The sequence below is a fragment of the Stegodyphus dumicola genome, chromosome 2, assembly GCF_044657685.1.
Source record: "Stegodyphus dumicola isolate Sdum_Otavi_A_Nest chromosome 2, ASM4465768v1".
NCBI lineage: Eukaryota > Metazoa > Arthropoda > Arachnida > Araneae > Eresidae > Stegodyphus > Stegodyphus dumicola.
Genome location: NC_140769.1, coordinates 147,714,169 through 147,741,687, shown reverse-complemented (window position 1 = coordinate 147,741,687; position 27,519 = coordinate 147,714,169). Strand labels below are relative to the sequence as shown.

The following is a 27,519-nucleotide window of genomic DNA, read 5'->3' as shown; positions in this document are numbered from 1 at the left end:
TTTTTTACGCTCTTGCCGAGCTCAAAGTTTTACACCTGTTAACTTTTTTGTCTTTTTAAAATTCTTATTTAATATTGCTTTCTTCACACTTACCCAACATAAAATTCAACAGTGATATTGCAAAATGTTTAAAAGCAGCATATCTTTAGAATTCTATAAATCAGTGGTCTCAAATTCCAGTTGCACGTGGGCACAATGCCCAATCTAAAAACACCTGAGAGACTAGATTTGTTTTTTTTTTTTTAAATGTAGAATGAACATTTTTTATTAACAAAAATAAAAAAAATTCAACTAAATTTTAACTTGTGCTTACTAAATATCGAAACATATGTAAACAGTAATAATGCAAACAAAAAAATTTCAAATTTATATTTGTTTTTTATCTGAAAGCTGAAGGTTCGTAACCACAAGACATTTCTGTTAGTTACACTTTTGATACAAATATATAAAAATTCAAATTTGAATTTGTTTATTATCTGAAATCTGAAAGTTAGTATCTGCAAGAAATCTCCATTGGTTACACTTTGGGATTCGAATATAAAAAAGTTCAAATATATATTTGTTTTTTATCTGAAATCTGAAGGTTGGTATCTGCAAGAAATTCCTGTTGGTTACACTTTGGGATTCGAATATATTGACAGTTAAATTTTCAGATTAAGATTTATTTGAAATAATTTTAAATATGTAATCATTAATTTATTTAATCATTAAATATTTTACTTTAAATTAAACTAAAAATGCATAGATTAATGAAATGTTCTAAGATTTCAGATAAAAATTTCCAAGTGGGACAAAACTTGAGAATGAATAGTGACAACCTTGTCTGTTTCTCTTATTTATGAAATTTTTTTGACATATAGATAAAGATACTTATTTTTGTATGTAAATAATTATAAACTTTTCTATTTCTTACTATAGCTTGACATTTCGATACTGATAAGATGTGTAACCGTATAAGGCATTTCTCCTGCCTTCTTAGTGTGCATTCATGGTGTAGCTTGGTGTGTATTCAAGAGGTTCATGGTTCGAGTCCCGCCAAGGGCATTGCTCATTTTTCACATCTCCTACTTCGAAATAACCTAATGTCTCTACAAACTTGGAGAGAAATTTTGGTACTGTTCTGCTATCCGAACTGGATTCAGAAATGTAATGAATACATGCGCATGTGTATGTATATACAGGTGGTTATCAAAATAATGAAAAGACTCTAGGTGGAATTCTGTATTACTATGTATTCTGTATAAGGAATTCTGTATTACTTTGGCATATAATACAGCCAAAGTAATACATATATTCATTACATTTCTGAATACTGTTCTGCTATCCGAACTGGATTCAGAAAAGTAATGAATATATGCGCGTGTGTATGCATATACAGGTGGTTATCAAAATAATGAAAACACTCTAGGAGGAATTCTGTATTACTACGTATTCTATAAGGAATTCTGTATTACTTTGGCATATAATACAGCCTGGATTTGCCTGGGAATCAAATCATACGAATGCTGAATAGTGTGTAGAGGAATATTGTGCCATTCATCTTGGAGAGTGAAAATTTCAGGAGAGATACTGGTGGAGGATATCGATTCTATATCAAATGCTATAAAATAGACCTTAACACATTGACTGCCAGTCATTAGAGTTAGATTGATAGTTATTGCCATCCATATGGAAGTAAATTGTATCCAGATGCCAACATACTTATTATAAGAAATATGATTTAAAAATATTAATAAAAGATAATTATGTGATCCCTAAGTATTATTTAAGCCTTTTATTAAAGAATTTTTTAATTGGGCACCAGTGCATGATTGGCACTACATGTCAAAATTTTACCCAAATGCCACATTATGCGCTGGCACGTGGAATGTAAAAAATAAATTTAAATAAGAAAAATAAGTGACAGTACGCATTATTTTTATATAAATATGTATTACAGACAATTATATATATTACAAAGGAATTTATAACAAGAAAATTCAAAGACATTATACAGATACATCTAGAATGTTATTTGTGTATTATCTTTGAACAATCTAAGCAGTACCCGGGAGATCCTTCACAAAATTTGCAAACATATATTGTATCTTTATGTTTCCCTTGGGAATAGCAACTTTTGCATTGCTTTCTTAGAATTTTTCCTTCTTTTCTTCCTTCCCGTGTACTCAGCACATGTTCAGATTCAGACTGATCACACACAGGAGCACGAAGAACAGATGGCTGTTTCAGTAAACTTCATATCACGGATAAACAGTAGTCATACAGTGATGTATTTTCATTGGAATGCTTATTATAGATAAAGTGGGAATTGTTTATCATTATTTGCAAAATATGCAAAAATATTTTCATGAGCCACCTAATTATTTTTCTCTAACAAGGATAATCAGCAAGCATCTGATCTTGCTTATCAATACCGGCCATAAATTTATTATATTGAGTTACAGGTAGAGGTTTCGATTTAATTTCATCTCTTTTGTTTGTTATTTCCACAATATCATTTTTATATTCATTGGAAATGTAAGTGACGTCTCTCTTATCCTGCCACTTTGCAGTCATCACATCATTAGCTTACTTTGCTACAGTTTGCCCTTTCTTCAGTTTTTTTCCCTTTACCTTTTTCGGAAATGTCTTTCTGTTCTTTCTGATTGTCCCAGTGCAATGAATTATCCTATCAGCAAGACGTTTTGACAGTTCATATCTGTTATAATGATTGTCCATAAATATGCTATGTCCTACATCCAGCATTCCCTTGAGTAAATTCATAACGACTTTTTTTGCATGTTCGTTTCCACCAGAACCATACCATGTACGACTTGATACTATATTTGTGACGTTTATTTGGTATATACTGTCCGAATATAAGCTGTCCACGCCACAATACCATCGATTCATCTAAACTAATCTCACGCCGTGGGTAATATATTTCAGATGCTCGTGTGTTGATTCACCATATCTCTTACTTTATACAGTCGATCCTTTGGAAGCTCTGTATTCTGATCTGGGATTTTTCTGAAGTGCAATGCCCTCAGTAACAACAAAAACCGATTCCTGCTCATATTTTCTGAAAATGCACGTAAACCAAACAGTGAATCTGTTTTCCAGTAATCTTGTATGCTGTTGATTCGTATAGTTCCCATATGTATGATCAATCCCACAAATACCAAGAGTTCCTCTTTTGTGGTGCTCTTCCAAGCATTGATGCGAGAATGTTTCTTTTTTTCCTTGCGAAAAAGTACTTTATGAGCATAATCATTAGTTTCAGCAACTATTTCTTCCAAGATACCATCAGTGAAAAAATGACGAAAGAAATTTATAGTATTGTTACCTGAAACAGGTTGGAGCAAACACTTGGATTTGATGAAAGGAAATTTTTTCATTGATGTTGACTCGTTTTCCCAAATAACGTTTTCCGCCATAGTTGAATCATCCTGCTGACATGCAGCCTCTTGCATGATTCGTTCTTCATCATCATCAGAATCCAAAATATCGTGGGTACCAGTTTGAGGAACAAATTCTTCGTCACTGTCATAACTAAAATAGCTCGGGTACTCATCCGATAGCTCAGCCAACAAATTTGCTATTTCATCATCCGTAAGAGCCTTTTTATATTAAACTTTTTTTTTTTTTCGGGAGCGAAGGCCCTGCACTATCATCTCTATAACTCATACTAAAAGATTATTTTTTCAATAAAAAATAAAACAATAATTTTGAAATCGCAATTATTTATATTTAGTTTCTAATTTTCACCCCATGCCAGTACCAGAAGAAATACCCTGCATGCAATGCCAAATGAACTAGAGAATGAATAACAAGTATAAGATTTTCCCGCCACGTGACTGGCTGCTGAGATATCACGCGATTGGCTCCTTGCTGATAACAAAACGTCACGTGCTGGCACGTGATTGGCAGTCAATGTGTTAACAGTTCCATTATATTGAGGTTGTGGGGACTGTGTGGGCCTAAGTAGATGTTTCACTTCATCCTCATGTTCATCAAACCAATCTTGGTTTGATGAACAAGTCTCATTGCGTGAATAGGTGCATTATCATCCTGAAAAATTCCATCTCCAGCAGGAAACAAAGTTTGCAACATAGGATGGACCTGGTCAGCTAACACTTCTCTATACTTCTCTCCAGTGATTCTTCCTTGCAGGGTTACGATTGGGCCAGCAGAAAACCACAGCATGGCTGTCCGTACCATGACGGATCCACATCCATGCTTGACAGTTGGAAGGAGACGATCACGATCATATGCTTCTGCAGGAGTCTGGCAAACATGTACCCTGTTGCAGGGAAAAATGTGAAAGATGATTCATCTGACCATATAACTGTCTTACACTTATTAACCCCTTTGAGCCGGGTAGCGAAAACGCGCGCTTATCGCGGAGGCCGGCAGTGTCTTCCGCGAGTGTCTCTCCAGGGCCGGGGGCTTTTTTTGCTAAGCCTAAATCCATGAAATTTCCGAAGTATCAACGCATTGTTAAATAATGCTCTATAGAGTATTTAAACGGCTTATGCTTTATAGATATTTATATATATATACTTTAATTACCTTATTTCTTGTTTAAATGCATATTTTACACATTTTATTTTAATTACTCACCATTTTATGACTTTTAACATTATACATCTGAAAACTAAAGATATTACTTAAAATTCTCTTTTCGTATGAAAAATTTGAAAACAGTGATCTACACACAGTCCTACGTTACATTCCTTGAACTCGTAATAACTCATTTGCCGTTTTGGAGGATTTTTCCGGGAATGTGAACAAACGAAGCATCGTCGTCTCATTTTCTTATCAGTCTCTTCTGAACAAAGTTTTGGAAAATGTCTTTCAGTTAATCTTTCAGAATCAACATCTGAAATATTTTGCATCATTTCTGTTATTTCATGCTCTGTTAAACATTTTCGACGCTTCGACATTGAAACGGTAAAAACAGAAAGAATTTGCGTCTAACAAGATCTAATTATTTTCTAAAAACTGAACTGTAAACCGAAATACTCAATGCTTTAGCGCATATAAAACTTCTACTTACAATAAACAACTATCACGTGCGAATAAAGTGCGATTTAAAGAGATTATAAATCACGCCATTCGGAAACATTTAGTTCCCCGTTTGTTTACATAATCAAAAACACGTGTATGTGAGTCATGCTTCTCTCATTTCGAGTAGAAGGTCTAATGTACATGTATCTGAAACCATATGGACATACAGTGCCATCTTGTGGCAGAAATTATAGTTTGAAAAACGTTCCAGGGTACTGGCACAAATACAGTCGGTAGTAAACGCAAAAATGCTCTGGCACACCTGCGTGTCGGCCGGTAGGTAAGTGTGTTCGTTGCTGGCACGTATACGTGGCAGTCGGCGCGAAGGGGTTAATTGACCAGGTTTTGTTGCCGTGGTATCACTGTAGACGATGTTTGGCATTAACATGTGTAAGAAGGTGGCTTGAGAATTGCTGCTGTGCCATAAATATTCTGGTTATGAAGGTTGCTCCCTAGTTGTAACAGAATAGTCTGAAATTTCTAAGAAATATTTTCTTCATTGATTGTAGATGCTCATTGGCCAGGCAGATTCTTTCCTTATTAATTTCCACCTGTTTAAAAAAGCTTTGCACATAAATATGTATTCTCAAATAAATCAATTATTCTGTGTGCAAAAATTCGTAACTGAGCATAGTTATTTTTTCGCAAGTATAATAAAGTTTTATTACAGAAAGTACATAACTGAAATATACTCGCAGGCCACATAAAATTGCTTTGGGGGCGAGTTTGAGGTCACTGTCCTGTATAGTTACCATTAATTTTCTGTTTCAGTCTTTTCTCATTCCATAATATTAACGTTCAGTTTTCTTAGTTAGGTGAATTATATAACCTTTTAGTCTTTTAATTTTTTGTCAATATATCTATGCATTTACAGTTATTACTGGTTAAATTTTTTCGTGAAGCTATTGTATCGTTGGATTTTGCGGCAGTATATATTGTTACGTTATTTAATTCCTTCACTTCACGTTCGTACGTGCGGGGTTTGTGCAGATTTGGAGTGAATAGGGACAACAGCATTCAATAGAATATCAAAACACACATTATTGGCCAGTATTCTCAGGACAGCTCCAAAACACATTTTTACAGTCGTCGTATAACTACCATACACACGCTGTAACAATCAGTGACACAGCCTTCAGGCAGAGTATAACGATGAAGACAGCTTCACTGCAAAGCACCAGAGTGCAGCTCCCGACTCTGCTCGGCCGTTCTCGGAACTCCACATAATCTTGAGACTCTCCACACTACAACTTGCGATGCACTCGATGATTACACTAGAGTATAGCTCCCAACTCCTCAACAGTCATTCTCGCAGCTTAACACACTCTCTCGACGATACACTAAGAGACTCTTTTGGTGCACTCGGCACGGACTAACTAACTTAAGACACTCACTCTCCGCATACCAGCAGGGTTTATATAGCTTTCAGCTTGTGTTCAAGAAAATTCTAGACTAAACCGGTAAGAATTCATTCCAGAAGGTTCTCCATCCATCCAAGGCATATCACCAATTTTGTCGTCAAATGGGAGATTTCTCACCAAATTTGGCAACCCTGCCTTCCCTTGCCATTTTATGGCAATCCTAAACTTGCTTTGCGGAGAAGCTATCTTACCGCGCCTGTACATTTAGTAACACTGCCCCCTCCCAAGGACTGCACATCCTGGACAGTACAACCGTTGGTCAGAAGCCTAATTCGATGCAAACATTTACACTATATAGAAGTTATATACACAAATTAAGCATAACAATTTTAAATTATACAAAATTGCAATTTCTTGCCAAATGTGGCAACTCTGCCTTCCCTTGCCATTTTATGGCAACCCTAACCTGCTTTGCAGGAAAGCTATCATACCGCGCCTGTACGTTTCAATATCTCTGGCTGTAAGTGACAGCCCCTTTAACAGAAAAGGAGCTATTTCTACCATTATTGTATTTAATAAAAGATGTTTCTGTTCTGGTTCTTAAATCCGTTGTTGTATTTATTTATTAGCAAAATTTCATGAATAAAAAGTGTAATTTTAAATGTAAGACACAAAGTTCATTAATATATAAATAAAAATTTTAATATCATCCCCCCTCCTGGATTTGTTTTTGAACTGCATGAAATGAAAAATACCTTCCTAAAGTAAAAAGAGCTTATAAAACAGATATTTTATTCTCATTAGACAAGAATATTTGCTCATCAAAGAAAATGCTTAAAACTGCTCCCAGTCAATTTATTCAGCATGAATTCCTGCAAAAACTGTCAAATTGCCTAACAATTCCTGCATTTACAGTCAAATCGAATATTCTAGCATGCAGTGTTTTTATAGAACCTGTAATAGGTTTAAATTATTAGAAGCTGAAAGTACCTATCGCTTATTTCGGTGTTTGTAAAATTATATTTTGATTTCAGTTTTATGAATCTGTTCAGTTTTAAAATTACTAAAATTCAATCTTTGGTTAATTTTGGTTTTAAATAGAAAGTTATTGGAATTCAGATTTTTTGCATCAGTTTACATAAAGTGGTATAATATATGTATTTTTTTTTAAATCTACAATCAACTTTTTTTTAAATAAGAAGGAAAATAGATTTGTATTCTTTTATTCGTACTATAATTCATGTAAAAGGAGTAAGAATAAAAAATATTTATTTTTACTAATTTTTTATCTATTTTGATACTCATTATTGCTAATTTTTTATTTAAATACCTCATTTAGTATAATGGCCGAAAATATATTTAATTTGTATGGCATTATTTCAGTCATGTTTTTAAATTCTATTTTCTTTTGTTCTTTTTTAATTATTATTATTTATGTTAAAGAAATATCAATATTGTAAACATTTTGGTACTTATGTGTTATCGCAACCACCTTAGTAGAAGTTGCCAAATTTTCAGAATGTGCCAAACTGGCAATCGTGCACATACTGAAAATACACGCTTATGGTGTTTGCCAGTGATGGAATAAACTGTAGTAAAGTTTCTTCAAGAACTCAGAATTTTGACACAAAATCTTTAAAGAGAACAACGAAGAGATATATTTAGTAGATAGGCAATGTTATTGGAGTTTGCTAAATTCTGTATCTCTGCAATTCTCTCTTATGTTTTTTAAGTGCAAACAGTTCACTATGTCCTAAGGGAGAAAAAAATTACAGAAAGATTTGGAGAAAAATTTAAGTGTTTTATTTTTTGATATATTGTAAAACATACATAATAACAATAAATAAAATTACATAATACAAATAAATAAAATTTGTATTTTAAAGTATGATTTCCTTTTCATATGCTGATAATGTTTCCATTTTGCAGTAATTATTGATAGTTTCAGAATCTTTTTAAACCTTTTCACCTAACTTTTGCACAATTAAAATTAAACTATGAATAGTAGTTTAATTTAATGATGTACTAAAAGAAATGTAATATGAGTTTAAAGTTTTTAACTTTTCATGTTTCCTGGAAATCTTCTGGGACAGTCTCCCAATCGAATTGTCAACTGGGACTATTTGTCCCAATCATGTGGGATATTATTCTTTCTCAGAAAACAAAATTAAATTTTTTTTTAATAATATAATGTGAATATTACAAAACGTAAAGTCTGCCACATGCACCAGTTCATATACAATAAAAATTTTCATGTATGTTTCATAAACATAATATATCAGAATGAAGTAAGTTGATCACTGATGGGCCATATTAACCCACTGTTCAATACAATTGGTACAATATATCTTACAAAAAGAATTTATTCCAAATTTCTTAAATCTTACAAGTTAAATTACTACTTAATAAGAGCTATTTTATATTAAGCATGCCTTAGCTATAATTGCATTTACTCTAAAATTTAAAAAAAAGATGAATCAAAATTTAAGCAAGTGGCATGCTCAAAAACATAAGTGTGCTATTTGCAATTTAAAAGTGTTGCCAGGTTTTTCTGGTCATATATTTGTTCTCTGATTCCTTAAAAACCCATTTAAAAGTGGGCCTTTTTATTTACCTGATAGACCATGAAATCTAATCTCTGGGATGTATGCACCCATTAGGACCGAAAGGGTTAAAAAATTTACAAAAACCCAGTTTTCTCCTGATAAGTAACTTTTGCCTTTTTATTTGTGAAAATCGCCATGGTGGTTGTGTTAATACGTAAGTACCAACATTTTTTAACTGGAGAATAAATGACACTGCATATATTTATGTATTCTAAAATCATTTTCTTTATAGAAAATAAATCTCAATATCCTGAATTAACACCTGCCATGGTCAATAAATTGCGGCATCTCACAATTGTTTCCTTAGCAACAAAAACAAAAGTATGTATACTAATACAAATTAATAACTTTTCTGCTTTTAGCAGGGGTGTTTGTGCTCCGGGGATTTTGAACTTCGATACCCAGAAATTCTGGGGATCATCGTTCAAAAGGAAGTAGGAATAATAATGAATTATTTATTTTGATCTGGGTAATTTTGTTTGCTTTGAAAGCAGAAAACGCAAGGTCAGTGCGTGTGGTGAAAACTTTTCCTTTCTTTCTCCAAAGGCAGTGATAATGCGTGAAAAGGGGGAAAAAACTTCTTTTTTGTTCTTTCCATATTGCGAGTTATGACTCATTCCCCCGGTTCTCGGACATTCTCTTCTGGATTCTTTTCGGCAAGTAGGCGCGGCAGAAAAAAAAGGGAGAGACTTTGTTCGACCAGATGTGCCATCACATGACTCTGGGTTCAAAGGTCTTATCTCTCCTGGTGTGGCGCCAGTAAGTAGAGAAGGGGGATTTTTCGCCGTATTAGCTATTCGTCATTGATCGCTTCTCAATTTTTTTTTCTCCGCTGTGCAAAATTTTCGTTTCATTTATTGATGCACGTGTAAATTTTTCGTTTCGTTTATTGAAATATTTTTTTTATTTATGTATGCAAGAGAATTTCACGATATAAATAGTGATATTATACAATTAGAAGAAGGTGGAATTGGATTGAATGGAGAGTTGGTAATGGGGATACCATCGGCACATGGTGCAAGAAAATAAATGTTGCTGGACAAGCATATTGTGTTTTTTGTAACTCACTGCTGAAGTATGGTGGGGAAGGATTCAAGGCTTTCACAAATCATTCTAAAACTGTGACGCACATAAAATATTCAAAGTGCATTAGACATTCAATGACTTTAAGTAATTATGCTAATTCAAAAAATACTGATGACTTACTGGAGACTGATGCTCAGCCATTGGATATAGTGACAAGAAAAGCACGCCAAGAGGTATTAATAACTTCGTTTATTGCCGAGAATTCTCTTTCTTTCAATGTAGCTCCCAATTTAATTGAACTCTGCAAACAGTTGAGCCGCGATCAGATGGCACTAAACTCGTTGGAGATGTCCAGTACTACTGCATGTTATAAGATGAAATATGGGCTCGCAAAAACTATTAAGGAAAATATCATTAAAACTTTAAAGGAGACTCCATTTTCTCTAAATTTGGATGAAAGTACTAGCAATGCTCAAGAAAGTATACTGGCAATATTGGTGCAGTTTTATGACAACAATCAAAATGAAGTTGTAGTTCATCATTTTGCATCTCTAAAGATGGAATCTTGCAATTCAGAAGCTGTTTTTAAAGCAGTTGTTAATATTATTGAAGATAATAATATTCCATGGGCAAACTTAATTAGTGTATTAATGGACTCATGTAACACCATGCGTGGAAAAAAAAAGGGTGTTGAAACCAGACTGCGATCAAATAAAGCACCTCACTTATTAGATATTGATGGTGACACATGTCACACAGCTAATAACTGTGCAAAAAAATTTGCTTCATGTTTTGATAGATACTTAGAATATTTGTTTGATGACATCTATTTTGATATGAAAAGCTGCAGTAAAAGAGAAAATTTTTTCAAAATCTGTGAATCCCTTGCCATTAAAAAACTTAAGCCCTTGAAGAGACCAGACCATAGGTGGGTGTATATTTTATATGTTTTAGAAAGAATCAAAGATCTGTGGGATGCTCTTATTGCATTTTATTTTCACTACTTGGATAAAACTGATAAACGGGATTATTTTTCTTATGTTGAAACTGTATACAATAAAAGAAATATTTCTGCAGCTCAGAAAAAAATTGTTGAAGGGGTGTATTCTTTCTTGCATTCCCAACAACTCACAAAGGATGCTTTAGCTCGGAAAAAAAAAAAAGAATACTAAATGGGTTATTTGTTATGCAAAACAAAACTTTATTGCATATGGCATTATATTCAGCAGTATTACCAGAGTTCAACACATATATTAAATTATTTGAAACAAAAAAACCAGTGCTTCATTTAGTACATTCCAGTATTTATAAATTGATGGCAAAATTTTTCTCTTTTTTTATGAAGCCAGAAAATAAAGAGTGCACATCTTATAACGATTTATTAAAGGTTGATGTCACAATTCCAGAATTCCATCTACCTAGCAAAGTAATATTTACTGGTGCAGAAGCTTCCACTCTCCTGAAGAAATTATCAAAAAATTATCCAATAGCAAAAGAATTCCAAATTTCTCTGATGAAAGCTTATACTAATACAGCACAGCATATGAAACGAAATTACCCCTTAAAAATTCATATCTAATTAGTTTTACAGCATTAGATCCAGAGCTAAGAGGTAAAACCAGTACAATATTAGCTTTTGAAAAATTATCATCTTTTATGTCCCATATTTTTAGTGATAATGAAAAGTCAAAAGTAGAAGCTGAAATAAGGTTATACCAAAGTGATATTGATACAGGGTTGCCACGCTACCTGGAAAACCGGAAAAGGTCAGGGAATTCGGGAATTGACCAAAAAATTCAGGGAAAAGTCAGGGAATTTAAGTGTTTTAGTCAGAATCTGGAAAAGTCAGGGAATTTCATACAACGATCCCGCCAAAAAAGGCGAGTTTTGCGCCGACGTCGGAAGAGATCACTTTTTTGGCGAATTGTGTATCACGTGAGTGTCATTCGGGCAGCTGGCATAGAGCCAATTTTCGCAGCTCAAATTTGATTGTCTTTTTAGAAAGGCAAAGCAAGTTTCCCGCAACTTTTGGTTTCCAGTAACCTCGAGAATCGCATGTGCAGTGCATGAACTAAAGAAAGTACCTGTTCTCGTATAAAACAAAATGGGTTTAATCCTAGTATACGGTACCATATAGGTTAGAATTAAAAAAATATGTATTGTAAAGAAGGAAAACCTCTCTGCAACAGACGTAGCTCGGTTCCATCATAGCGGGAAATAGCTGTGCGTGCACGATATATCTGTTGCCAAAGCTCGAAACTGGTGTCGAAGTTCGAAGGTCACGTTATCAAGAGTTCATAAAATGAATATCGTTTAAAATGTCTTTAAACTCTAAAGGAAAAGAAAATATTTTTTAGCTCAAGTAAATTAATTCATGGATTAGTTATTTTGAGGGGGAGGAATCTACGAAAATCCGTTTTTAAAATTATTGCGAAAAATCCAAGAAAAAACGTTCTTTGATAAAACGTTTCTTCTTGGATTTTTCGCAGTAATTTAAAAACGGATTTTCGTAGTTTTCTTTTTTGTCAAAGAACGTTTCTTCTTAACACGTGTTTCTCAATTTCCTGTACACATCGTGGAGAGGGAAATTCTGGCCGTTCCATCGTCAAATCCCTTGGCAAATTTTCCCTCCGCTTTTTACATAGATGTTCTTTGGTCAGAATAATCTCCATGTATGGTAAAGCGGGATTTGGCGACATGATGATGAGCAGTAAACGGGTCATTTTGTTCTTGGCGACAATTTTCAAAATCATGGCCGTGGCCATATCGTATACTAGGATTTTACCGCAAAATCGCTCTCTCTCTCTCTCTCTCTCTTTTTTTTTAAATAAATACCTTGTCATTTTGCAGTAAAATAAAAAAATAGTAATCAATCGTCTAGGATAACCATGTAATACAAATATATTCGCTAAAATATCGTTGATTATTCTAATTCAATTTTTAAGTAATTATCTTTATTTATGTTATTCATATCATTTAATGTTGCTTCTTCCCTCTAAATTTATTTATCATTAGTAAATAATATTTCCAAATTTCAGGAAATTTTCTCTGCCATAATCCTGAAATTAATTCTAGCAGTATGATGACATCACGAAATTTAATGCACATATTTTTTCCTTATGTATGCTGCGAAATAAATATAAAATACCTCAATTTAGTAAAAAAATATCATTAAATAGATTTCTTTCTTTCGTTTAGCTGCAGAATGTCTGCAAAAAAAGCCTTATTTTATTCCAGATTGGGCAGATTCTAATCTCAATCTTCAGTGGAGAAAACAACTCTTATTATAATTATATTTGTGTTCTCAAGTGTTAAGGTGGCTTTTAAGAATACGCCTGACACAAATTAAACTTACCTAAAATCTAACCTAACTTTTAGCATTGCCAGGGTTCGTAGCGGTCCTTACAAGTGCTTATAAGTCCTTATATTTGAAAATAAAATATAAAGGCCCTTATAGGTGCTTACTTTTTCTTTAAAGCCCTTATTTTTTGTTTTTAGTGCTTATTTTTTGCATTTAGTGCTTTTTTAATGAACGCGCATTTTCCCCCGTACCAAAACCGAAACTAAATAAACAACTTTTCTTCCTTATATGGAACGTCAGATGGTGAATGATACTCCCGGAAATAGCTTTTCCCCCTTTCTCTGCATTAACGTAACCTGTGGTGCGCGCGAGAGTACAGACAGGTGCACGTCGTTCTATTGGTCAAAGAATTGCGAAAACCGTAGAAAATTCCGTTACGTTCGGTATTCTTTTCCTTCCACCCAAATACTACACACGTTTGAATTTCTATCAGTAATTTTAATAATTTGCATTCTCGTTCCGCGTGGTCAGTTCATATTCGTGTTTATTATGAGCATATGTATGAATATTTATAATAATATAGTTGCAGTAGCTGCTGAAGTGTAGATAAACTTCCAAAAATTGGTGTATTTTTACATAGATTAGCTTTCTAAGGAATAATATTCGGAATGGCTTAAATAAAAGGAAAGTAATCGAATAGTCAATATATATATATTTCTAAATACATTATACAGAACGGAGGTTGGGAGGTTCACCCTTTTCTCCGCAAAATCTATCTCTCTCTTTTTTTTTTTTTTTTTTTTTTTGTTACTGTCCAATCTGGATTGAATAGGACTAAAAGTTTTGTGGTCTACCCAACCCAAGCGAAGAATGATTCTATTCCAGAAATTTAACACAGTCTGTTCAAAAGTAGAATCAAAAACACCCCAGATTAGTAAGTCTCTTTCTTTTCCTTTATTTAGTTCTTTATTCTTCGAATACCGGCAGCTGTTGATTCCGATTGCGTAATATCACAGCTGTTGATTCCGATTGCATAATATCACGTATGGAAGAATTACGTTGCACGTATTGCGCAATAGCGTTTGCTGTATTTTGCAGAGATAATTAATTTTGATGTTCAGTCTGAGATTTATTTATGAACACTTAAAAGAGTTTTACTTTGCTTTCTAAGCAGAATATTTCTCAGTTCCGTTGGTCTATTTTTATGTGATGCACATATCGAAATGTCAAAATCATTTATTTAGCGGAGAAATCTACAAAACGGCTACAATCTCCCCCCCCTCCTCTTTTTCCAGTTACGCGCGACTATACGGAATATTCGGCAATTTCCGAGTATGCGGATCTCCTGATTTCAGAAATTATCCTCTTTTTTACTTACTTGGAATATATGTTAAGGGAAAACTGTTATGCAATAAAAATTTAGAAAATGTTCAGAATTTTGATTTAAGTTAAATTATTTAAATATTAATATGAGTGGAAAAATAAATTGTATTTATTATTAGGTGCCAAGCGAATACAATTAATATGGCTTATTATTATTTATTTTCTATATTTTGAACTGAAATTTCATCATTAAATCTTGTAATATAGTTTAGTTCTGCATAGTTTTTTTTCTCTCATTGTAAACTAATTCTGTAAATTCTTTTTTTTTTTTTTTAATTTAAAATTTTTTAAAAAAAAAGTTAATTGTTTTTCATGTTTGAGGTAATGCTCATTCTCTTAATAAATATTGCATTGCTCATATTTTAAATTGCAAGTCTAATTTTTAAGGTTATGCAGTTGTGTATAATGTAATTAGATAGGTGCTTATTTTTTTCCTTAAAATGTGCTTGAAAAGTGCTTATAGGTGCTTATTTTTTTAACTAAAATGTGGCTATGAACCTTGATTGCGTTGTGATTTATAAGAACCGGATTAGCCTCGTGTTGAACTAGGGATGATCATGAGTAATAATTAAATAAAATGTACAGTTGTTATCCAATGTATATATCTTAAATTTTATTAAGTTTTTTAAGCGGAAAAGTAAACAAAATTATCAAACAAAGTGTACCAAGAATAATTAAGAATAAATGTCCTCTGGGATTTATTGAATAATTAAGTGAATTTGCTACGCAGTACAAATAATACCATAATTAATTTACCTCTTAGCACAGCCAACGTACATTACGCAGATAGACTGGAATTTTCTCGAAACATACCTGGAAAACCTGGAAAAGTCAGGGAATTTCATTCTCCTGTTTGAGTGGCAACCCTGTTGATATCACCAAAGAAATGCTCTACACATCTGATGAAAGTGGAAATCAAGTCAAGTGTACAATTGATAAATATTGGTCTAAAGTTTTTAATTTAAAAGATGATTTCACAAATGATTGTAAGTATCCTACATTGGCTAAATTGGTCTGCCTTAGCTGCTTCCATGGCCCATTAGTGGAAAGTGCATTCAACTTAATGGATACACTTGTCACTGACTATAGAACCTCTCTTAAGATTGATTCCCTAGATGCAGTGCAGACTATTAAATATGATTTAATGGCTTCTAAAGAAACCTCATGTGAAAAATATGGCTAAAAAAATCCAATGACTGATCCAATTCACAAAGATCTTTTACTGAATATGAACAGAAGTTGGAAAACATATCAAGAGGACTTAAAAATATGTATTTCAGATGAGTCACCTATAAAAGTCTCTGAAAAACCTTCTACATTAGCAGAAAAGCAAACTGCTTCTACCTCTGCATGTGCAGTTCTCGAGGAAATTTCTTCAACCGTATATGAGGAAAATAAAAGTCAACCTTCCTGCAATTATGAAGTTCACCACAAAAGAAAGACAAGCCCACAAACATCAGAAAATAAAAAAAAAGCAGCAGAAATTAGATAATTTTTTTTAAAGAATTAATTCAGGTAATTTAAAATATTTACATAAAATGTAGTAGTTTATATGTTTGAAAATTTATGGTTATTAATTTTGCAAAAAAAGTAATTCATTGAACTTTTATAATTAGGTCATTCAATACTTCATAATTGTAATTTTTCATTTCTCTCCCCCCCCCTTCTCGAAACTCCAAAATGTTGATAGTAAGTCCGTAAAAGTTTCAGGAGATTTTTTGGGGTTCCACAAACACACCTGTTGTAGATATATCTTTATTATGCATATTAAAATATATAGAACAATTCATTTTATGCTTTCATATATATACAAATCTGTATTTACCATATTTTCATCATGTATTTTCCTCCTTTGTATTCCTTGTAGCATGTAAAGGAAGTATTGTAGTCGCAAAAAATTTAAGTCATCAGATATCAATGGAAATATCCATTTTTACTGTTGTTTTGCATGACGTCTGTATGTACAAACAGAATAAAGGACTTTATTCTAAAATGGATTTTTTGTGACATCTGTACGCACTTATAAACCTATGTATTTCGTATAAATCAAAAATTTTTAGTTTTAGAACATTGTAATTTTTTATGTGGGACTGCTAGTATATCTAGTTTAATACTTCGCTTTTTTATTGCAGTGGGCAATACTAATAGTATATACAGGGTGTTTATAAAGTCCCGGACCTATTTTGATGTTTAATAACTCATAAAATAATATAGATAGATTAAAATTAATAACATAAATGGTTAGATAGACTCAAAAAGTTTCATGACCCTTGTCAATGAACTTGCACGAGTACCCCCTCCGTCGCACGGAGAATATCAAGTCAGTATTCAATTTCACGCCAGGTACCGGCAAGCATGTCGGCATCCACAGAGGCTATTGCGGTTGTCATTCTGGCTTTTAGGTCATCGATGTTCGACACTCTCCTCCTGTAAATGTTGTCCTTTACAAATCTCCAAAGGAAAAAGTCCAGCGGCGTTATATCAGGTGATCTGGGTGGCCAAGGAATTGGACCCCCTCGCCCAATCCATTTTCCTGTAAAATGGTCATTGAAAGAACTACGAACAATGGTACTCCAATGAGGTGGTGCACCATCTTGTTGCAAAAAGACATGTGGTTGAAGCTCTTCTAGTTGTGGAAATACGAAGTTTTCCAGCATGTCTAAATATATGACTAATGAGACCGTCTTTTCTGTAAAAAAGAAAGGCCCAGTGACTCGGTCGTGCATTAGTCCACACCACACATTAAACTTTGGGGAATCCCTTGTGCCTCACGGTATTCATGGAGGGTTTTCAGATCCCCACATGCACACATTATGGCGATTAACAATGCCAGAAAGATAAAAGGAAGTTTCGTCTAAGAACATTATGCACTTCAGAAATTCAGCATCATCTTCTGTCCTCCTTAGCATATCTGTTGCAAAGGCCATCCTCATATGCCTATTGTCCGGTTCCAAAACTTGAACAATTTGAACTTTGTATGCATGCAGTCTTAATTTTTTCTTAATAACCTTGTACACCGTCGAAATTGGCATATCCAATTCTCTTGCCGCTGATCTCACAGATCTTCTAGGATTGTGTAAAAATGTCTCTCTGGCACACTCAACATCAAAATCACTTGTGCAGAGACATCCGGAACGTTTCTTATCTGCGATACTTCCAGTTTCTAGAAAATTCTTTTCCTACCGCAAGATGCTGCTTTTGGATGGAGGGTCTTTTTGGTAAATTCTTCTGCAGTTTCTCTGTGTTTGCATTATGGATTCTGTTTCTATGAACCACCATAAAATCTGTGCTTTCTCTTGTGGTGTATGCATTCTCCTTAATATTCACATACAAAATCACATACAAAAGTAAAAGAACAAACACTTCAAAAGTAAGCATAACATTGCAATAGTTGCCAAAAACAAAAGAGAGAAAAATGCAATTAATAAGCAGACGATATTTAAACTGGAATATGAAACTATCTGAAATTAACCACACGCGCAGACGATATTTACAAAAGTAAAGATATTCAAAAGTGAAAAGGAAAATATATAAGTTATTCTATCAATAAATGCCATAAATTTGTTTATATCTTCATTATTTTATGAGTTATTAAACATCAAAATGGGTCCGGGACTTTATAAACACCCTGTATATTATACCCACCAGCGGACGAACAGTAAAGTCGCTGAACATTGATGATTCAGTCCGAGGTTTGAATCCCGCAGTCAGGCTGGTTGCATTGGCGTTTTCATGCATTTCCCAATGTGTAACGTGTATATGAGCCAGATTCCCTTAGAAAATCCTTCATGAAGGCATCCCTTCTCTTAGGCAGTTAATGCTCGAGGCTTTGCCATAATCACACAAACCAAACCCACCCTCCTTACTCAGAAGTCCTTGCCCAACCTTTATTTTTAGTCATTGGTCATAGGCTACACTTCCAGTTACGGTGTTTTGAGTGGCTATAGAGCAGTTCACGAACAGTGAGTGCAAAGTGGTCAGAAACTCTATCTTGTTGTTGGTGCTGTGATTCTTCAGCTGTGGAAGAAGCCAGTCATTAAAAAACTGCGGATGAGTAACCTGGGTCATGGGCTGTCAAAGAAATACGGCCCAAAGATATGAAGAACTTCATCCCTGCACACAGCTTTTTTCTCCCACATAATCGAAGTCTGCCGACTTGGTCGCCCCTTACCGAACCTGTCCATTCCCTGTGCCGTATTTTCATTTGTTTTGCTTCCATTCATGAACCCATGGACGTATCACTAAGTGCTTCTCCAAAGTGGAGTCGCTGGTGTGGAGCACAAAAAGGCGAGACAGTGAACTGGTCAGTGCACAAACTTTTATTTTCCTCTCCGGGCAGTCACTTTGAAATTCAAGTCAGGAGCACACATTGGATGGGAGATTCAAATCTTAAATATATCACCATCTTACACTGTTACATGCATTTAGTTCAGGTGTAGAGGGACTTCCTGGCCACATTGTATTTACAGCCTTTTTCAAGAATTTTTGTCATAGAGAATTCTGATTAAATTTGATCCAATTCCTTCTTGCTGTTTTGATGAAAATCGTGCCGAAGGAGAAATGGATTTCTAAATGTAATCTTACCGTAAGTTTGAATTTAGCTGTCATTCTAAACTTGTAATTTGAAAGAATTATGTGATATATAATGTTTAATTATAATTAGGTAACTAGGAATTTAATTGGTGGGGGAGGGGACAAGTATTGAATAAAATTTGTTTGCAGCATAAAATATACAAAAAATTTATAATTTTAAACTGTATTTCAATTTTGTGTGTTTTACAAAATATACAACAGGATTGTAGTTTTAGGAGAAATGTCCAAAAACCAGACTATTTCTGTAGATAGAGATTATTTTGTTACTAAGCAACCATTTTGGTTTTACTGAGTTTGCAAGCTTTTAACCCTTTGAGGGGCATTGAAAGTTTTTCAGCGTTTAATGAAATTAATTGATAACTAGTACCTTTGAGCTTCCTAAATGTAAAATGTATCATAAAAAAAAAAAAATGTTGCACACCTTGGAAAGGAGGTGGGTGGTTGTTTAGGAGTGAAACCATTGCCCATGTAGAGCATGAAATCTGCAAACTTTTTAGCATTGATTTTTACAGCAGAATATAATAATAATAATATAATAGAAGTATAGTTATGATTTTTTGTCAAATATTAATAAAAATAAAGTAACTCCATAATTTGAAAATATAATACAAATAATGCTATTTATTCTGATCTTATTGCAGGAGAAAATTTCATATGATGTAATTTTAAATGTATAAATATACTAAGCAAATGCTAAAAATGTAAAATTTATAACATTCTATCTTTGTATTTTCAACAAAAATAGTATGTAGAAGTTATCTAAAATATATGTTATTACTCACTTATTCACACAGCTTTATAAATTATGAAACTTTTGAAAGAATGTGACACCTTTCTGATAGTTACATAATGGTACAAAGTGAAAAGTTCCTGCTGGATATTTTATTTATTTATCTTTTATGAAAGGAAAGGGCAATCAATATCTTCTCCCCAAACTTATAACACACTCCCCCTGATAGATCACAGTACATCCAAAAAATCAGAAAATACATAGGAATGTTTTAGTCCTTCAATTCTTGTGCAATTCAAAGTGTCATAATAGTTTGTTGCAATAAATAAGATTTGAATGACATAATTTGGTAAGTTTATAACTTCTATTATTTTCATTTTGAATGTACCGTGTGTTTTAAGTTCTTATTCTGAGTCTCAAGTGCGTTTTTTCGTGAATGAATTACGGAGAAGGAAATATAATATTCTTATATGTTCAACATTCACCATTAGTACATGGTGAATGTTGACATTCACCAGTGTAAGTGAGAAATAAGAGTATTTGGAAAATATTTCGGACATTCACCAAGCGACTATGTGAATGTTGACATTCACCGGTGAAAGTCGACATTCTCCAGATTTCGGTGTTTCACCATAACATATATATAAACAAAAAAATCAGAAATTTCAAATTAAGGTTATAACTTGTTAAAGTTGTGCCTTATGCTCTGAAACTTATTAAATAATCAATAGTAAAAACTGGGGTTTAACAGTGTAGCAGGAAATATATACCTCAGAATTGAAGTAAAAACAAAATAATTAAATAAAATGAGACAATAAAAATAATATAACAAATTGCAGAAACCCTTTTGCTTTTATTTTTCAGTAATGTTTTTTAATCGTATCTGTATGATTGTTGAAATTACTCTTTAAATGAATTCTGGAAGTGATTAAAAAGAAAGTGCCAAATAAGAATGTAATTAATTTGAAGTAATAATTTAAAGCTGTTAAAAAATTTTGCAGTAAAGTATAAAAATAGTTCTCACTTTAATTAATCGTCAAGATATAATTTGATTCGATGTGATAGTAGGACAAGCATGTACAAACATGACTGTAAAAATAAAAAGTATAAAATAGGAATTCTCAAGTTTCATAACAGGAAAAACTATTACGTAAATTAAAAGCAATGGGCAAAATAAATTTCGAACCAAAGAAAAAGCAAAACTGCTAAAAAAGTTATAATTCAAAACTATCTATTGCAAATCAGAAGTAAATATAAAAGTCAAAAGGAAACAAAACTAGTTTATTTTAGAAAGACATGTAAAATGATATTTAATAAATAAAGGGTATAAGAAGCTTTAAAGATCATTTATGCCTAAAAGTTTCTAAATTGAGGGGGAAATGAAAGAATATATATAGATATAGATATATTGTAATCATGAAAGGCATATATATATATATTACGATCTATCTTTATATTTGATTTTGAATTTTGGATTTGCATATTATGTTTTTAGACCAATTTGGTTGGTCATTTTACAATATGTATTTTTTTTTCTTTGGTTGGGGAGGGTAGCCAGTTTGAAACAATGTTATGTTCCCCCCCCCAAGTGTTTTGAATGTGTGTAGGGAAAATCTTGGAACATTTTAGATTTGTTTCTTTTTCGGGTTGTTGATCTTAATTTAAGCGGGAGAATGACACACATTTTTGAAACATATTAATCAACTTTTATAAAGCTTTAATTCATTTTCCTCTGATGAGTTCTGAATTCAAGTTTCAATAAAGGGAGATTAATTTTTATTTTCTTGTATATATTTTCCCTTTTGCATTTTTAGTTTTTGAGTTTATACTAATATGATAATTTTTATTTTGAATTGTTTAGATTTTGTGTTTAACCCTTTTACAAGGATGCAATTAGTAATATTGTTGAGGAATTGCCTTGCTTTGACTCCAGTTTACTTTTAGATGCTTTAAGTTTATATATATTTATAAAGAAACATAATAATAGGCTAAAAATTTTTTAACCAGTTCTGCACTATAGCTGCGGGATTGAAGTAAAATAAACTTAAAGGATCTAAATATTAAATTGGAGTCAAAGCAAGGCAATTCCTCAGTAATATTAATAATTGCAACCGTGTATAAGAGGTTTAACACAATATCTAAACAAATCAAAATTTAAATAAGACTTCATAGTAGAACAAACTTGAAAAATAAAAATGCCAAAGGAAAATATACAAAAGTATGAAAATAAAAATTAATCTCCTTTTACTGAAACACCAATTCAGAACTCATCAGGGGAAAATGAATTAAAGCTTTATAAAAGTTGAGTAGTATGTTTCGTAAACATGTTTCATTCTCCTTGGTTCATTTGATATCAGAAACAGAAAAGAGATTCAGTTAAATTTTAAGACATTAAAAGTCATATAAAGCTGTAAAATCGAATCTGAAATATACCAGAATTGTGTTAAACCTCTTATACATGGCTGCAATTATTAATATTGTTGAGGAATTGCCTTCTTTGATTCCAATTTAATATTAACTTTAGATGCTTTAAGTTTATATACAGGGTGTTTGGGATAAATTTGACAGTTTCGTAAGGAAAAAGAAAATTCACTTGTATGAGTAGTAGCGAAGGTCTTCATTGAGTGCAAGTTTCATAGTAGAGGCTGCAACATTCATTTCACGTAACAAAACCCAAATTCCAATGTTAGAGTTCTTCAACACCTGTTCCTGCAGATTTGTGAGGAATTTTGCTGTACGAACAAAATCAGATCATCTGCTAGGGATCTTTCTTCTTGCTACATCCTCGTAGTCACTATTGCAAGTCTCTAGTTCCTGCCTGATTGTTTTTACTGTGTTCAGGGAGCATTGGGCAGCAGTCATAATATCGTTATTTTGATGGCCGGCGCGAGTCATGATGCAAGTTATTCTCTTCCATGATTCAGGTGGGGTCCAGTCATCCATCCTTTCTGACATCTTGTATATGAATGAAGAAGGGTCCAAACTTTTAAATGACGAATAGTGTGTCAATACCTCCAGCCTACGGAAAAGTATAATCAATTATAAATATGTCAAATTTATCCCGAACACCCTGTATATATACACACATTCGTGTGCAAAATTAAGAGACTTAATTGTGTGTTTTTTATGGAATGTACTGGAACAAAGGTACAAATTGTGCAAATCAGATTCAAATACATAAACATACATGTGCATGTCTGCGGAGCTGTGATTGTGGAGGGAATATAATCGAGGGGTTTTTTGGCAATAAGTGTGCTCACACTCCATGTTTCTGGTAAGAGTTGAATAAATTTTATAAGGTATCAGGTAAAATGAGTAGCTATGTTTGGACAATGGAAAGAGATGCAGACTTGTCGGATATATATAGAGAGAGAGAGTTGCTTAAAATCTTTAGTGAGATTTAAATATTTTCTTTTTTATATTAAAAAAACAGCTTGCTATATTAGTTCTTTAGTTTTTGTCTTACTGTTTTTATCAAAACTAGTCAAAGCAAGTGTAGTTTCCAATTACAGCGTCAGTTTTTACTTCCTTGTATGAAGTAAAGGAAGTAGTGTAATCACGAAAAATTCCAGGTACCATATTTCAACGAAAATATTCATTTTGATTGCTGTCTAGTGCAATTTAATGATGTTTTTGTGTGACGTTTGTAGGTAAGGAGAAAATAAAGGGCTCTTTTTCCCCAAACGAATTATAAAACTGATTTAAAATGATTCAGAAGAATTTTTTGTGGCGTTTGTATGTACGTATGCATCTTGCTTAACTCAGAAACGAGTAGCGCCAGAACATTTGAAATTTTGTATCTGGTACTGTTGTAACATGTAGATGTGCACCTCCCTTTCTGGTTGCAGTCGGGCAAACCAAAAGTATATATATATATATATATATGTAAAAAATGTACAGATAATTCTTGTTTATACATTCTCTTTCCTCCGCAATTTTGGCACATTACTTTTAATACTATTGTTTAAATTTCTATAATGGCCAATTTTACTGCTTTTATTAACAAATCGGGCCTTTTCGTTTTTCATAGTAGCTTGATCGCCCGCTAGCTTGAAGAATTACGACTTTTTATTAACAAATGGCTGTTTTTTCCTTTTACTCTTGCTTTTGTGGCCAAGTTTAGTAGTTTTAGCTGAATTAGCCATTTTCACTTTCAGTAACATTTTTTCTTCCACTACATGACTGATGCCATTTTGAAATCTTTTCACGTTTTTCCGAGCTTTCCTACCCCCTTCGAAAATTAGAGACGAGTTACAGCTAACGGACAGTCTTTTCTTATTGGCTGATGCCCACAGAACATCGCTCTCCCCTACTTACGTCACATGACTGAAGTACACAGAAGGGAATTACAACTCCTTTTCCACTTAGTTTTAAGAGGGAGAGCTCTGCATCGCCACAGGTCAGTTTTTTCTGTTTCTTTTGTTACAACTTTTTCTTGGTCTTAACAAGACCCACTATGTTAGTTTTCATCTTAATTTTCTTTTAAATTTAATTAGATTTCTAAAATCTATAAAATTATAAATCTTTAAGCTTGCAGGCCCAGCCCGTATGTTTTTGTATATTTAGGACTAATAGCAGACCGCTATTTATATTTATTTTTATTTTTATTTTAGTCTTGATTTAAGATGTAATCGGTATAGTTTTTACATATTTTAACACCTTAATGTGTCATTTTGTGCGGACGCGTAGGGAAATTGGAACAGAGAATTGAGACTAATAAATTTTCCAAGACACTTTGTCTAAATGAAAAAATTTCGTAGCGAAAAAGTTTCAATTGTCTGTTTCGGCGAAACGCGTAATGGGGTCAGCTTGATTTGACGTTCAAACCAGAAATTTCCCTTGAAAAGCCAGTTTGGAAGTCGAGTTCAGCTAATTTACCATTTTCCGCCTTCTATTTTTATTTGATTTTGTTTTTTTAATGTTTTACTTGTTACTTGGTTTGATTTTGATATGTATTAATTTTTCAAATGGCACATCCATAGGTATTTTACTGTATTTTTTGCCTTTACTAGTTTCCAACGCTGAGTATTTTACTGTGTTTTTTTCCTTTCTCGTGTAGCATATTTCTCACCCTTCAATGACATTGTTTCTTAAAATGTGTTGAACTTTGGAGCCACAGCTCCTGGTAACTTTTAGGCGAGCTTACTACAATTTCTAATTTACTTATTTTGCAGCATATTGCGCAAAATGTTATCTAGACCAAATTAGTCATACAGTATTGTACTAACTACCTTGCTTGTTATTTATATATATATATATATATATATATATATATATATCCGCTCTGTTACTGGGCTCAGTGAGCTCAGTTTCTTTATTCTTATATGTTTGTAAACTGTGCTCTTTTTTTTTTTTTTTTTTTCCCTTTAAAAATGATTGAATTATGTTTTTCTTGTCTTCTGGTTAAGGTTTTTTTGCCTTTAGTTAACCTGCATGCAATATTTGTGGAATTATCAACAATTTCAAAGTTGTTTAACTGTGGCTAAGCCTAATTTTTTTTACCATAGCAGCCATATTTTACATTTGAAGCTTAGCAGAGTAGTTGATTTGTTGCCAATGTAAAGAAACTAAGCTTCACAATAAGAACTGTTTTTTTTTTTTATTTGTCTAATTTCTTTTATACATTGTTTTAAATTTATTATAATATTTGAATAGAACATGTGGCAATGATAAGTTAATTCTTCAGATGATATAATTTTTGTGCATTCTAAGTTATAAAATGAATGAGATGTAACGCTGTTAAGTGAACCTAGCGCCAGAGTGTTGCTGTGGTAAGTAAATGTAGTGAATTTTAAAGAGTGCATTTATTCTGTTGTATTTTATGTGCTATCAACGAAGTAGTTTTAATTCAATTCAATAGGTTTAAATGAAATACAGGAAAGATTTGTATAATTTAATATTCCGTGCTAGGAAGTCATGTGATGTATACATTAGATTTTTATGTTATAAAAATAGCTTGCTATTAAAATTTTTTAGTTTTTATCGTACTATTTTTACAAGTAGTTTTGTAATGTAGTAGTTTTTTTTTTTTTTTAATATATATATATATATATATATATATATATAATAATTTATTTCCTAAACAGTATTGATTAATTGATTATATTATCTCCTAAGTTTAATTAAAGTAGAATTATTTTAAAAGTGTGCATCCATACTGGTAAGTTATATTTTGAAAGATGTTTTGAAGTAATTTGAAATATTTTGGCCACTACCCCATATACAGTAGTGGCCAAAATTGTAGACACTTTTGGAAATTTTTATGTTTTTGAACTTTGTATGCTTATAGGAAACATTACGTTTCACAAAATGCAAATTTGTATATATTATTTTAAAGAGAATTTATTACTGAATTCAATACAAAACACAAAATTCAATTATTTGCAATACAAAAAAAGTTAAACGATAATAGTTATTGATATACGTTAGATAGTGATGATTGCAGTGAGTTATCAGTACTTAGTAGGGTACCTTTTATTTTTGATTACAGCTTCACATCAATGTTTCATTGAGCTGACAAGAGTTTTAAGCTCTTCTTTCGTTATTACATGATGGCAGGAAACAATTATAGCCTCAATTAGTTCCCTTTTATTTGATGGGCGCCTCATTCGGACAAGAGTTTTCAAACGGTTCCACAAATTTTCGATAGGATTGAGGTCAGGACTGTTTCCTGGCCATGACAACAATTTAATGGTCTTTGTACGAAACCACTCTTTTGATATTTTAGCCATGTGGAAAGGAGCAGAATCCTGCTGAAAAATAAACGAAGCATTGTTGTGAAAGAGATCTCTGATGGAAGGTAGAAGTTTTGGTTCTAGAATAGTGTCAATGTATTTTCAGTGTCCCATGGATGACATGAAGGTGACCCATACCATCTGCTGACATGCATGACCAAATCATAACACTAACTGGGTTCTTCACAGTTGCTTGAATGCAGTCAGGATGTAGCTCTTCTCCTATTCTATGTCTTACATATTTTCGCCCATCACTACCGAATAACGATATCTTAGTTTCATCACTCCATATAACATATTATTCCACTCCATATACCACTGATCATCTGTTCAATTAATGTGTTCCTTTGCCCACTGTAGTCTTTTTTTTTTTTTTTTTTTTTTTTTTTTTTTTGCGTTGCTGAAAATTAAGATAGGGCTTTTTTCGTGGAATTCTACCTCTCAGTCCAACATCTGTTAATCTTCTCCTGATTGTTCTTGAACTGACAGAAAAACCAGCATCATTCAGATCACTTCTGATGGTCGCTGATGAATTTTTCTATCTTGGAGACATAGTCTTTTTATTCTTCTGTCTTCAATAGATGTGGTGGACCTTTTCCTTCTTTGTTTTTTATTGAATTTGTTTCCTGATATCGTAAAGAAAACTTTCGGACTCCAGATGTAGTCACTGAACCACCCACCTGTCTTGCAATTTCAGCATAGGAAAGACCACTTTCTCGTAACACAATAATATTAC

At 32.8% G+C, this 27,519-nt stretch overlaps 1 protein-coding gene across 5 annotated transcripts in view; it reads left to right on the top strand.

The window, feature by feature from the left end:
• CSN7 (COP9 signalosome subunit 7) overlaps window positions 1-27,519 on the top strand; it is a 71,171-nt gene that overhangs the window by 23,865 nt on the left and 19,787 nt on the right. For all 5 annotated transcript variants that reach the window (XM_085811228.1, XM_085811229.1, XM_035365105.2 and 2 more), the window contains exon 4: window positions 9,249-9,337. In XM_085811228.1, the coding sequence (XP_085667354.1) occupies window positions 9,249-9,337 (89 nt within the window). The remainder of the gene's footprint in view (window positions 1-9,248; window positions 9,338-27,519) is intronic.